This window comes from Vicugna pacos, chromosome 16 (assembly GCF_048564905.1).
Source record: "Vicugna pacos chromosome 16, VicPac4, whole genome shotgun sequence".
In the NCBI taxonomy this organism is placed as follows: domain Eukaryota; kingdom Metazoa; phylum Chordata; class Mammalia; order Artiodactyla; family Camelidae; genus Vicugna; species Vicugna pacos.
This window is the reverse complement of record NC_133002.1, coordinates 16,909,236-16,922,962: the sequence shown is the minus strand read 5'-3', so window position 1 is coordinate 16,922,962 and position 13,727 is coordinate 16,909,236. Positions and strand designations below refer to the sequence as shown.

At 42.7% G+C, this 13,727-nt stretch overlaps 1 protein-coding gene across 2 annotated transcripts in view; it reads right to left on the bottom strand.

Annotated features, from left to right (window-relative positions):
• Positions 1-13,727, bottom strand: part of ULK2 (unc-51 like autophagy activating kinase 2) — a 64,120-nt gene that overhangs the window by 35,856 nt on the left and 14,537 nt on the right. For both annotated transcript variants that reach the window (XM_072938481.1, XM_072938482.1), the window contains exons 6-12: positions 11,080-11,253; positions 10,056-10,129; positions 8,244-8,345; positions 6,690-6,748; positions 5,259-5,341; positions 2,028-2,075; positions 1,609-1,697 (exon numbers count right to left, since the gene is read on the bottom strand). In XM_072938481.1, coding sequence (XP_072794582.1) covers positions 1,609-1,697; positions 2,028-2,075; positions 5,259-5,341; positions 6,690-6,748; positions 8,244-8,345; positions 10,056-10,129; positions 11,080-11,253 — 629 coding nt within the window. The remainder of the gene's footprint in view (positions 1-1,608; positions 1,698-2,027; positions 2,076-5,258; positions 5,342-6,689; positions 6,749-8,243; positions 8,346-10,055; positions 10,130-11,079; positions 11,254-13,727) is intronic.

The window sequence follows — 13,727 nt, the reverse complement described above, 5'->3', positions numbered from 1 at the left end:
CTGTCAAAGCGATCCTCAGGGTGTCTTCCTCATCCCTTCGTCACCCCGCCATCCACGTGGTTCCCACAGTCAGGACCCCCCCGCCTCCGTTCCCCGCTGTCCTTTCTCCAGCAGTCCCTGCTGCCCATACCACATGCCAGCTGGTGGCAGGTGCAGGTGTGGCAGGTCACCCTGGCTAGTTTCCCCAGTGCTCACTGTGGTGCACCTTCCACACGCTACTACCTACCCCGCTCCAAACAAAGGCTAATCAGGCCTACATGACGACGAGGAAGCCAAGGATCCACTCTGGAACTGTCCTGCCCTAAGTCACAGTGGGCACATGGCAGGGCCAGCACCGAGGCCACTCCTGCCTGGCTCCGGATAAAGCCTAGAGTCTTCCCACATCAGTACACTTCCCTATACCTCTCCCCAGTCACTCTAAGCCCAGTGTTTTCCTATATTCCAGACTGGAACAGGAAATATGCAACATTCCGTCTTTGTTTCACCCATTCATGGGAACGTAACGTAAGTCTGATTAGTCCATCTGCTTTTCCTGTTTGGTTGGAGTCTGCAGGGCTGTGCAGAAAGGGTTTTTTGCAGGTTTCAGGACTCATCTGTTTACAACAGGCTGCTCTGGCATCTGCTTTAACTGTGGGTTCCTGGGTTTCCCTGGACTGTAATGACAACAGCGCCTGCAGCTTACTGAGCTTTTACTATGTGCCAGGCACCGCACAGCTTTTGCTCATCTATCCTTAAAACCCCTATGAAGCAGGTAAATTATGCTCACTTCACATATGAGAAACAGGCTCAGAGAGGTTAAGTCACTTGTCCTAGTTAATTTGGCAGGTGAGGCTCCCACACCTCATCCTCTGAAGCCTCAACCTGCTAGTCACACAGTCGCCTCCCTTTACAGCTCCCCAACCCTTCTGCCAGTAAATTTCAAGAAGCGCAGCCCTGCCAGGCCGATGTGGAAAATGCCCGCAGCGGCTGACACAAGAGCCCTTGGACTCTGGCCTATGACAACCCTCTCAGGCGGGGAGAGATGTGGGGAAGTCTAGAAAAGCACAGAACAGGGTGAGGTAAAACCTGGGAGAGAGGAGCAGGAAGAAGTTGTGACGGAAGCGACCAGGAAGAAGCACTGAGACTGGAGGGAAGATGGTCACGGAGGACACAGCTCGGGGAACCCTGGGGAGGGAAGAGGCTGGGGCCAGCGACCATGATGCAGGGGGTCTACGGCAGTGAAGTCCAGCCCAGGGCACCCCTCCACCGCTGGGAATTCTGTGTGCGATGCGTACCCAGACTGATGTTCGTGACAGTCAGACCCAGGAAACACGGACTACCCACCCCTGTCACAGGGTCACTCTCCCCAGCCGCACGGGGTGTGGAAAGGTGAGCGCGCCATGCTCCCTGCTGAGAGGGGACGGCTCACACAGCCCGTGAGAGCAGAGGCCCACGTCCAGGACCCAGCGGCCCAGCAGAAGCGCTCCTGCCCGCAGCCTCAGCTGCGCCAGCTAACGCCGCACACCAGAGGAGCGTCCATACCACGGCCGTCTGCGAATGCCCTCAGGCTCTGTGAGCAGGTGCAACAGCACAGACTCTAATGTGATTTTTAATAAAACCAGAACTTACTGGTGGAGAGGCAAAACGGCAAGGCGGAGAGCTGCCGCAGGTGCTTCTAGACACAGAGCCGGCGCACACAGGCACAGGGACCGGGCAGGCTGCGGAAGACACAGCGGCGGGAGTGCCGCGGTTAGCGCAGTCACGTGACCTGCCCACCAGCGACCCTGTCGAACCCCCACAGCTTTGTGCTGACCCTCACCTACTGCCTACAGCCACCATGGCTGAAAATAAAAGTGCACCAATGACTGAAACCATTTCAACTTAGATTAAGAAGGAAAAACGAACTGGTATTAAATAAACACAGCTACAAGTATTTAAGAAAAGCTCAATGACATTTTGAGAAGCACATAAAAAAGGAATAGCAAATACTAGTTTTTCCTTAAGCTTGTATTTACTCTCCAAGTAGAAATATAAAAAGTGATACTCACATTTTTTTACCGGAACTTGCTCAAGAAAAGGATGGCTAAAAAACGCCTCTGTAATGGAAAATGAGAATGCAGTCTTTAAAGTGATGTGATTAGCAGACAGGTTAACCCTGTCCATGTAGACAACGTGATACCCTTGAGATCATACACAGTTAATATTAACTTCTTTATATAGACCCCATTTCCTTCAAATGTAAAAGCATATTATTTTTATAACTCCTCTGTAAAAATCATCAAGTTATAAGTAATTCTCAATCAATGAAAAATTTAAATGGAGGTGAATTTTCAAAAGGTCCATTACCAACACAGCACCCCCGAGGTGACGTCAGGTGGAGGCGTCCTGGCGTGTGCTGTCCCCGGGCAGACAACCGTATGGGGAACTGGGACCAGGCCCTCCACAAGCACATCTGTGAACAGTGGCTGTCACCTGTCCTAACAGGGTATCTCCAGCAGCTGAATTGTGCATCAAATTCCAGCCCTCTATCCCAGAAGAAGTATTCCTATAGCTAGTTTCTCATTTTTAAGGAAACTATTATTTCATTTCTATCCACCAAGGATAAAATCTACACAATATACATGCTACTTAGATAATGATAAAGAAGTAGGTGAATACATGGCAGTTCATTCCTTTACTCTTTATTTTCTTGTATCTGCAACTTATTTCATTATTTCTTTACAAACCCATGAAGCTCATCTCATTTATTGGTGCGTCTCTGACTTGCACGCTGCTCAGTAGTGCGGAGTGGGCGGAATGGCACAGCACCAGCGTGCAGGCTGACCAGGGGACACAGGCTCAGGAATGAGCCTAACTCAGGTTTCGTCTAAATTACACTTGGAAGGACCCCACGAATTTCACCGAGACAAATACCCAAAATCAGAGTAAGCATCAATCATGAGACTTGCTAAGAAACTGAAGTGTGGAGGATTCTGAAGAGAGACCTGAGTTTTCTACCTTAGATCTTTTTTAGAACAAAAATTAATTTATATATATACAAGATGTTTTTATGCTGACTTTTACAAAGCACACAGAAGGGATGAAATAGAAAAGACAAAAATAAACTAGATTGACTAAATACAAATACTCAGAAACAAGCTTCCGAATCCATCGTCATGGTATGGAAAGTATATGAATATTTAACACAACCGATAATCTTGAAACTGTGAACCTGTATGCATGTTGTCTCACTACCGGCCCACATTTCTCATGGTACAGAGCAGCTCTCAGTTTAATTTCTCCCTCTGAAAGATAAAAATACTTACCAACTACATGAACTAAAGTTTAATTTCAATCTTAACAAAGCTTTAAGAGGTATATTCAGACTCATCTTTCCCCTGTGTAGAAACTACTAGAGCTGTCTCCCCTGAGAACATTTACTGGGACGTCAAGTCCCTGCTCTAGTCCTCACCAACGTCCTGCACCGTATCCCCTTTGTGTATAAGAAAGTTAACCCACATGAGGTCATGTATCCTCCCCAGTGTCAAAAAGCTAGTTAGTAAGTTGAGGGCCTAGAATTCAAACCCCAGAATGTCTCATCCAGAAACTCATGTGAAATTCTATAATACACATTAACAAGCCAAAATTCTGGAATAAATTTGTGCAAATCTCTATTATTATTACAACTATCACTACAGGAAAAATCACTTTTCTCCCCTAAAAATTTGAAGATGAGGATTAATTTGATAAACATTTTCATTAAACATGGTTTACAGTTTTTCTGGCCTGTTATTTTCAAGTCTTGCTGTTTTTATGTAAGATTGATAAGAATAACTTAACAAACTATTACCCAAGAGAGGAGCTGAGATCCAGTTTCAGGGCTTCTTTCAAAACCTTCAAAAACTGGGCAATCTCAACAATATTAAGCATTCCAAGTTCTTTCATTACACATGAAGTAGCAAAATATTACTTGAAGACAGACTGTGCTAAGTTGGAGCACTTAGAGGCAAATTTTTAGCTTTAAGTGCTTATGTTATAAAAGGAGAAAGGCTCGGAATCAGCGATACAAGCTCTCGCCCTGGGAACCATAAATGCTAAGACATGGCCTCCGAGAACCGCCCACAGCCCACCCTCCTAGTTGTGGTGAGCTGCCCCTCCCCAAACCGCATCTTACAGTTGTCATTTTTTCTATCAGAATTCTGGGGGGCTTCTCCTCCATTTCTTCCTCCCAGATCTTTCCCCAAATATGTCCCCAGCCTAGACCTCTCTTCTGAAATCCAAGTGCCCTTCTGACATCTACACTGAGATGTCAAATGGGTATCTTAAATGTAGCGTGTCGAATCTAAACTCCCAATCCTGCCCGCTGGCCTGCTTTAGTGCAGGAGGTCTCTTCATCTCTGACGGACAGTCCCACTTCTGCTGGCGCTCAGGCCAAAAGCCTTGGCGTCACCTTTGACTTCTGTTTCTCTCATACCCACATCCTATCCACCCTTAAATGCTGTCGTCTCCACCTCCAAAAAGATGTGGAGTGTAACCACTTCCCGGCACCACCTCCACTGCTGTGCCCAGTCTCTCACCTGGGCACTGCCACGGGGCCCTGGCTCGTCTCCCAGCTCCTGCCCCCAACCCCAGTGCCCCTCACCACAGTCTGCTCTCAACAAGCAACCAGACTGATCCTTTTTAAAACACTAATCAGGTCATATCAGTCCTCTGCTCAAAGCCCTCCAATGGTTCCCCCCACACTTTGGGCAAAGGCCCAAGTCTTAACTGGCCTCCCAGCTGCTTCTCCAGCTTCTGTGGCATCTCCCAGCTCTGGGCACTTGTACTGGTCTTTCACATGTCCTGAACGCTCTTCCCACAGATAACCACGGGCTCACAACCTCTGCCTGCCAACAAGGTCTCTGTCCAAACGCCATTTGTCAGAAAGGGCTTCACTGACCACCTTATTTAAAATCTCAATCCCCTCCATGCCCATTTCTCCTCCTCCTCCATTTTCCCCACAGGTGATAAATCACCTCCTAATACAGCATGTATTGCAGTTTCTAATTTGTGCCCCCCCTACTAGAATACACGCATCATGAGGACTGAGATTTTGTTTACTTCTCTATCCCCTGCATCTGGAACACAGTAGACACTGAATAAAAGTTTACAAGATATGTGAAAGAAAAAAGAAAAAGAAATAGAAAAAAGTGAAACTGATATTCATTTTCTTCTGAAACCTCTACAGTATCTCTTTCAAAAAATCTTTTCAGAATACACAAAAATGAAATTAGCATACAAAATTTGGAAACATTACTTACCAAAATCCATTCTATCTTTCTGGTTTCTCTGCAGCAAACCCAAAAGGAGATTAGTCAAATAAGGTGATGTTTCTCTGGGAATGCTGGGGGAAAGAGAAAAAAAAAGAACCTAAGTGGTGAGTTGGTATGTATTAACTGCATGACTTTTGCCTTCATTATGGTAAATGAAAATGTATATGCAGTTTCACAAATACCACATTTTATACTAAGACAACCATGGTAAAGCCTCATTTTTTAAAGGGGAAAAAAACCCCACTAAGCAACTGCCTTTAACACTGCACCACTTTGGGAAGACTCTCGTTTTGTGCTTCTTACTGCTGTTCTGGGAACAGCTGTAGGAATAAAGAACTTCACAAGCACAATCTTGAGTTTTAACACAATTTCAACCTTGCACTAATAGTTGCTACAGACTTCTGTTAGAAAAAGAGCCACCTCCAATTCTGCCTGGAAAGGCAGAGCTTAAATAAATACAAGTGAGAAATAACACAGCTTCCTGAAATCCAATTTTAAAAACAAGGGCAAGGCAATAAAAAATGAGTAACAGGAATACACAATTCACAGAATAAAAACTATAAAAGGACGTTTAACAAATAAGAGACCAACCTCACCGGCAAGGAGAAAAATGCCAGTTAAATTAATGGCTAATGGGCCCTTTCTGTGAGGCATCAAGACTGCTAACAGCCCGCGATGGTGAGAATGGGGGAAGGAGCACTCTCTTGCTCTGCTGTGCGAACAGGGACAGTCCATCTGGGGTGGGGGGGGTGTATCCTTCAGCCCAGCAATACCACAGCTAACTCACGAACGTGTGTATACACACACATAGTCTCTCCACTAAAGCCTGTCTGCAGTACCCAAAACAACGAACACAGGGATCTGTTTACTGATTAAACAAAACACAACGCACCTAACTTTGGGACTCTCTGCAGCCTCGTAAAAGGCTGCAGGAGTTCTCTGCACACTGCCTCCGAACAGCGTCCATGCTACACTGCAGAGAGAAAGGGCTGCACAACAATTTGCAGAGCAGTCGCCCTGAACTACGTGTGTGTATAAATGTACAATCACTCAAAAGTGTTAGAAGAACTCACATAAAACAGATACTGAAAAATACACAGCAAGCTCTTGCCATCCCTAGTGAGCCTGGGGATCTATCTCCTGCTTCATCCCATCTACTCTGCATCTCCCGCCCCTCAAAGAACACACTTAGCTTCTGTAGTTTTTTCTTTTAAATATACTTAACATCTTTAAAAAGAAAGAAAATGGTACGGCACACCGGCCTCTATGATGCAGTAGTAATTTTCTAACTTCCAGTTATAATGAATTTCCTGTCAACTGAAAAAAGATTCAACAACAGAAATAGATAAAATGCACAGAATTCAAATAAATAACACCGTATTGACAAATAGTAAAATCCAGTGTAATGAAAAGACATACCTAGGCATTAAGTTCCTGTTTTTTTCATAAAACATCCTTAGGTCTTGAGGACTATTGGCCTGTTTAAAAAAAAAAAAGGTTTAATTTCCTAAACAACCAGGGGCAAAAATTCCAAATCATCTGCTCGACGTTCATGTTCCTGCTACAGAACACAGACTCTGAACTCGGGAGCCTGGGCCTGCTGTGGGAGCCACAGATGCCCACCGGAACCTACACCACCTGTGTGAGAATTCTGCACATCTGGGCCAAACGCATCTTTCCTGAGGTCAGATTCCCAGACAGGCCTGAAAATTAGGAAAGAGCCACTCTTCTGGAGGTCACACAGCCTACCCAACAGGTCTATTTTTATTATGCAAAATCATGGTGTATTTTACCTTCAGGGGATTCAAAGAAGAAAACTAGGATCACTGCTACTTCTCAGTCCCCCGTCCTAGTCACAAGCAGCACGCAGTCAGGGCTGCAGAATTAGCGAAGCTGCCTCTACGTCCAAACCAGGTCGGGAAACTGTTTCATCTGGGAGTGTCACCGATTTTTTTTTTTAATACCATTTTGGGGAAGTAATTTTGCTATTTTAGTTTTCAGATTCAAAAAACTTCTTTGTGGGGAAAGGGGGCAGGGGAAGAAATAAATCGGGGATTTGGGTTTAATAGATACAAGCTACCATATACAAATTAGATAAACAAGGACCTACTGTACAGCACAAGGAACTATATTCAGTATCTTGTCATAACCTACAATGGAAAAGAGTCTGAAAAAGAGTATGTGTGTGCATGTATGGGTACAACCAAATCCCTTTGCTGTACACCTGAAACCTTGTAAATCTACTATACTTCAATAAAAAATAAAAGACTAAAAAACCTCTCTCCAGCTAGGCAGTATGAACCCGAGAGGAATCACCATGATTATATTCTAGAAGGCCTCTTCTTGACAGGATGTCTGGGAGAGGAAGACCTACTGAAAATAATTCCCGTAACACCCGAACAATTAGCTCTCTCATCCAGCAGTGACAGGCGCAGAGCTGGAGGCAGTCCCCAGGGACGCTCTCCCAGGCCAGCCCCAGCCCTCACTTGGACTCCACGTCCCCAAGACCTGGCTGGACAGGAAGCGCCGACGCCACCATTCACACCTGTTCCCCGCCGGCTTTTTACCCTGAGCCTCGCCAGCTGCCGCCAGCCTGGAAACCCTAACGGGCCTGCTTGCCAGGTCGAACTACCAAGGGAGGCAGATAACAATGGCAAAGCAAAAGATGTTCTGGCCTACTACAGCAGTTCTCGCCTATTAGCAAAATCAGAATAAATCACAAAGGAACCAAAACCACTGCTTTCAAAGTACAAGCGACCCTTGGACAACACGGATTTGAACTGTGTGGGTCCACTTGTTTGAGGATTTTTTCAATAAACACATACACAGGATCTGAAGTTGGTTGAATCTGTGGACGTAAAGTTACACTGTGCCCCTAACCCCGACATTGTTCAAGGGTCAACTGCGTTCCCAGTTTTATAGGTCAAAGGGGACTGTCCCCAGACTGAGCACATGAGAAAAAAACGCAGGTACCTGAAAAGGTGGTTTTCCCACGAGGCACTGATATATCACTGTCCCAATGCTCCACAAGTCAGCCTTGGCGTCGTAGTGCTGAGACATGATGACCTCCGGGGCCTGGGGGGGGACAGTTCAGGGCCCGGCGTTACGTCATTTACATAATTCATACGCATGTGTTAATCAACTGGAAAAGGTCACACTCCTCCCAGAACTACCAAAATAAAAACCACACACTGTGATGGTGCCCAAATCAAACGATACTGCAACAAAGACAGAACTGCATCCTTACACTGAGATTTACTGCAAATTTCAAAAGCAATGCTGCATGAAAAGAAGTGAGCTTAGAAACCAGCATTTCTGTATAATATTATGGACACATAAAATACAGAAAGAGTATTAAAATAATAATTAAGGCAAATACACACCAATTACAGGACAGAGATTATGTCCAGAGCATGAGAGGAGGAGAAGGAAACGGGAGAGGGACTACAAAAGGCACGCGGGACTGTCTCTGGAACATTATTTCTTTCTTAAAAAAAAAAAATCAAAGCAAACATGGCAAAATGATTACTTTCTAAAAACGGTGAGTCCATGAGTGTTTGCTATATTATTCCTTTTTCTGTCATTAGAAAACATTCAAAATAATGGAAAATCTGTTATGCAGAACACAATAATAAAAACTGTCTTAAAAGAAGAAAAAAAATTTCTGTTGCTTTATTACAAGTATTTTCCCACTTCTCATGAGATGCTTTTAAAAAACACCATCAAGTCAAGACAAGCATTAGATAGAAATGTCAAATGTCCTTAAAGACAGTAAAACTTTATTTTCCAGGCATAACATTTTTATTTATTGTCCCTTGCTTCTTACTGTATCAATTTCCTTTACTAACCAGCCCAAACATTCTATCCTCAAGGCTATTAGTTCAAGGCTAAACTAATTTCATATTCAAGAAGTGCAAAATAGTATTTAAATTCTACTAAATTATAACTTATTAAATAAGCAAAAAATTATGATGAAGAAACATCAATCCGGGAGACACTGCTTTGGGAAAGACCCCCAGTGTTCCCCACTACTCGCTGCAATTAATACATCCTTCCTTCTCCTGAAGGAAAAGAAAAAAGAAGAAAAAGTAAATCTAATGGAACAGAAAAACTCTGAACTTTGATTACTAGCCTTGATCTCAAAGTTGAGTTTAGACTAGAGGAAATTCTGCTTGAATATAAACCCATTGTAATCTTAAAATTGAAATAGATACATTTATTCAATTTGCAGGATTCTGAAGTTCCAGAATTAAGATATTTACAGGCCTAATACTTGGCATTAGTTCAGAAGTTGCACAGCCTCACCCTATCACACCTCATAATATCCATATGAGAGGATAAAGAGGAAAACCAAGATTGTTCAGCCTTTAAGACACTGATGGAAAACACTTCTACAATACAGGTATCTTATCAAAAGAAACAACATGCAACAGGTGACCACATCCTATAGCTGAAGAGGTGCCCCCCAAAGTTTTTTCACGTACTCCTAAGATCACACATCAGGTACAGCACAACCACACTTCATCACTGTCTATTTTCAGTGTGATCTAACAGGGGATTTCTACCCTAACAACTAATCATTTAAAAAATAAATGCCAATGGGCAAAGATGACTTTTACAGTCCACTGTGCTAAACTGAAAGATGTCTGTATCAGTATGATTAATGCTCCTAATAATTCAGTCTAGATATAAAATCACATCTTACTTGGAAACAAGCACTATATTTAAATCCCAATGCTTACGGTGCTTTACCCTACACACACAAGGACGCACACACCTACTCACCATGTACATTGGAGACCCACAAAGTGTTGCAGCCATCATGTTACTATGCAGGTAACGAGCAAAACCAAAATCCGCTATTTCACAAAATAAAAAGGAGAAAAGCAAATGATACCTTTGCTCACGTTTAACACAGACTATACGATTCTTTAAGATATAAGAAAGCACAAAAGAACTGTGAGAAATTAAAGCTTATTAAATAAGACTGTCTACCAAAGAAAAAAGTAGCTACTTCAACTTCAACAAGCTGAGAAATAGCAATGATCACAAGGCACTGCTCTGCCAGCTCCGTAACCAAGATGGGAAAGCCAAGCTTTGCAAGAGACAATGCTAATTACAATAAATGATTCATGAATACTGCTCTCATTAAACATCAATATCAGCTATAGAATCTGAACTGTTTTTGTCCTTCTCTGGATACCAAATGTAACCTATATAATATCAGAGATTTCTTAAAATACTGCTAAAAACTTATTTTTCTACCAAGAGAAGAGCTTTAAAAAAATCTAGCATTACAACCTGTTTCAAATAATCTTGAGAGCTCTAAAAAAACTGCTGAATAAGAATCCTGAACAACATAATCTCTCAGATCCCTCGTGTTAAAACCCCATAAGCTGTATTTTTGTGTGTGTGGCAGTACTGGGGACTGAACCCAAGACGTCGTGCACGCTAAGCATGCGCTCCACCATGGAGCTATTACCTCTACCCCTGTAAGTTGTAAAGAATAAGGGTTATTAATTTGTTGCCAGCATCCGTAACACATTACCTCCCTCCGAGGAGGAGCAGCAGGCTTTCCCGCTGCGATTCAAGCCAGAGTTCCTAGCAGGAGCCCTTTGGCCCTGTCTGAAATTTAGCACCTGCTGCCAGTAATGTAAAGGGCTCCCACATCCAGATGTACCTCCCGAACTCAATAAAAATGTCAAAAGCCTATCAACAAAACTCATCATTCTAACAAAGCTGAACTAAAATTATCTAAAAACAGAGTCTCAAAAACGTTCTTTGCATGAAATGATACATGGCCATTTACCTATTTTGATGCGAATACCACTGACACTTGACTTCCTGCGATTGGCGTAAGACAGCAAGATGTTCTGCGGTTTGAGATCTCTGTGGATGACGCCCTTGCTGTGCAGGACCCGCATGGCAGCGGCGATCTGATGCAGGAACACTCTGATGGTGTCTTCGCTGAGAGTTCCTTTAGCTGGCGGGAGAGGAGCCACACAAACATTTAACATGCATAGCCAAGTATCACCTGTGTATTCCAGCAACAGAAGCGAGTTGTGAAGGAGAACATGGAGGGAGTAAGGAACTGGGATTCACATTTTTTCATTGTTTCTAACAATTTAAGTCTATGAAAAGATACCAGATATCTCAAAATTTTTAACCAATCTGTTGTAAAGAGAATGGATTTACATGGGCATCTTTTGTTTTCACTTGTGTTCCTTTTTGGTTTTCCTTTCCCATTTTTACTGGCAAGAATGAGCACACAGGTGCTCCATAAATGTGAGTCTCCTCTACAAGCCAAAAATAAGTCCTCTTCACAGTCAAATACCAGGGATAAAGGTCCAACTGTTACCTGAGCACAAACTAAAAACAGGTGAAATGCTCGGCTGGCACGACTAGGGCAATGCCACCACCTGGACATGTCAGAGGTCCGTGGTCCAACACTGTCTCCTTTCATCTCCCCACTCTGTCCTCCACAGCATCTCTCCTGACCAAAGACACCTGTTAAGAAGACAAGTGCCCACCAACACAGAGGCAGCAGAAGCACAACTCGAGGGTGGCCGTTGCTCAGTGAGCAGCAGTGTGCCTACGTGCGCACCAGGGCCTGCAATAGTCAACAGAGCTGGGTCTGTGGTCAGGCTGCCTTTGTTTAAACCCCAGCTCCTGCACCCACCTACTGTGTGACCCTGGAAGATGACCCCTCTGAGCCCACTCCTCAACTATGAAAAGCTGAAAACAGACTAATCACAAGACAGCACATTTAATAAAGACCTTACTAAAAGGCCTGGTACGTAATTAGTACTCAGTATATATACATAGAGTACATTTTATTCCAATGGATCTAAAAGTCTTGACTCTACATTAGGGACTTAATATCCATGACCCCATTTAAATCCTTTGTGAACACACTTCTGCCCAAACAACTCTAGAATATGCTCTTTATAATCTTTTCAAATGCAATTAAGATTAAGACAGATAGAAATAACATCATCACTTGGAACAGGTGAAATACTATAGTTTTAAAATCATTTTAACGACCATGAAGTGACATTTTATGTCCTTAACATCTTCAAATAAACTAAATCCCATGGTTTAAAAAGTATCAAATACTTTCTTATGTGAGGTCTATTCTTAACTGATTCCCTTTTTTAAAATTCTTTGAGGTTCTTTTCCTGATGCTCACTGTAAAAAAAAAATCCAAACACACTAAAACATATAAAAAGCGAACTCTTTCATAATCCTACCCCTGGAAATGAGTGAGCATCGTCTAACTCTGGAGTATACGTATGTTCTTGCAGATCCACTTTCTTGCAGGTGGCAACACAGATTCCTGCACATTAGCAGGTGGGTCAAATCAATAAAACTAGACCTTTATTTTTGCAACACTTTACTTAAATTCCACTGATATGGATAATACGGATAAAGTGGATAATATGTTTTCTCCATTTCATTCATTTGCATTTTCACCCTAGGGTTCAAGAGTTTTGCTACTTTAAATGACTGCAGTTGCTTACAATTTGCAGCCTTGCCCTACGACACACTACTGAACTGAAAAGAACAGAGTTTATCTGATTCAGAGTCCAAACTCTAACATTGCTCCTGTGGAGAAAAGTAATGATCTAGTTTAGGCTGTTTCTGGATACAAATTGTAGTAAAAATTCACGTTTCTATGAACATGGGATGTATGCTCAACACAATCCCATAAACTGAAATTTTCAAGTTAAAAACTTAATATTTTAAAGGCATAGCTACCATCAAAACTTGTTCAAATGAATGAACAAGTGGGCTGGCTCAGCTGTAGCTGCCACACTCAGTGTATCTGCTGCAATTAATGCCAAAATACAACCTACCAACTAGTTTAGATTTTATTTTAAACTTGCTATTAATAGAATGTTTTCCATTTTTTTGAAAATGTGAAAAGCACTGTATTTACCAAAGCAGATAAGAGAACTAAACAATCAAGCTGTGATATAAGGGCACTGGACCTTCAGGACTGGACGTTCCAGATCTTCCAGACCAGTGCTCTCCAACAGAAATACAACGTGAGCCACGTATGTACTTTAAATTTTCTGATAGTTTACATTTTAAAAAGTGAAAAGAAACAGGTAAAATTAATATTATATATTTAACCTAATATTTTCAAAATATTATTTCAACTTATAATCAATATAAAAAGCCTAATGAGATATACTCATTCTTTTCTTCCTATGAAGCGTTCAAAATCCAAAGTGTGTTCTTCACCACAGAACTTCTCAATTCAGACTAGCCACATTTCAAGAGCTCAACAGCCCCGCGTGGTCAGTGGCTACCACATGGAACAGTCCCGCTCTAGATAACTCCCTGAAGACCAAATTTATTTCACACGTCTTTTCAAGTGGCAGACAGGGACCAGGGGAGGTTAACCAAGTCGACCAAAATCATATAGCAATTAATTGATATACACAACGGAAC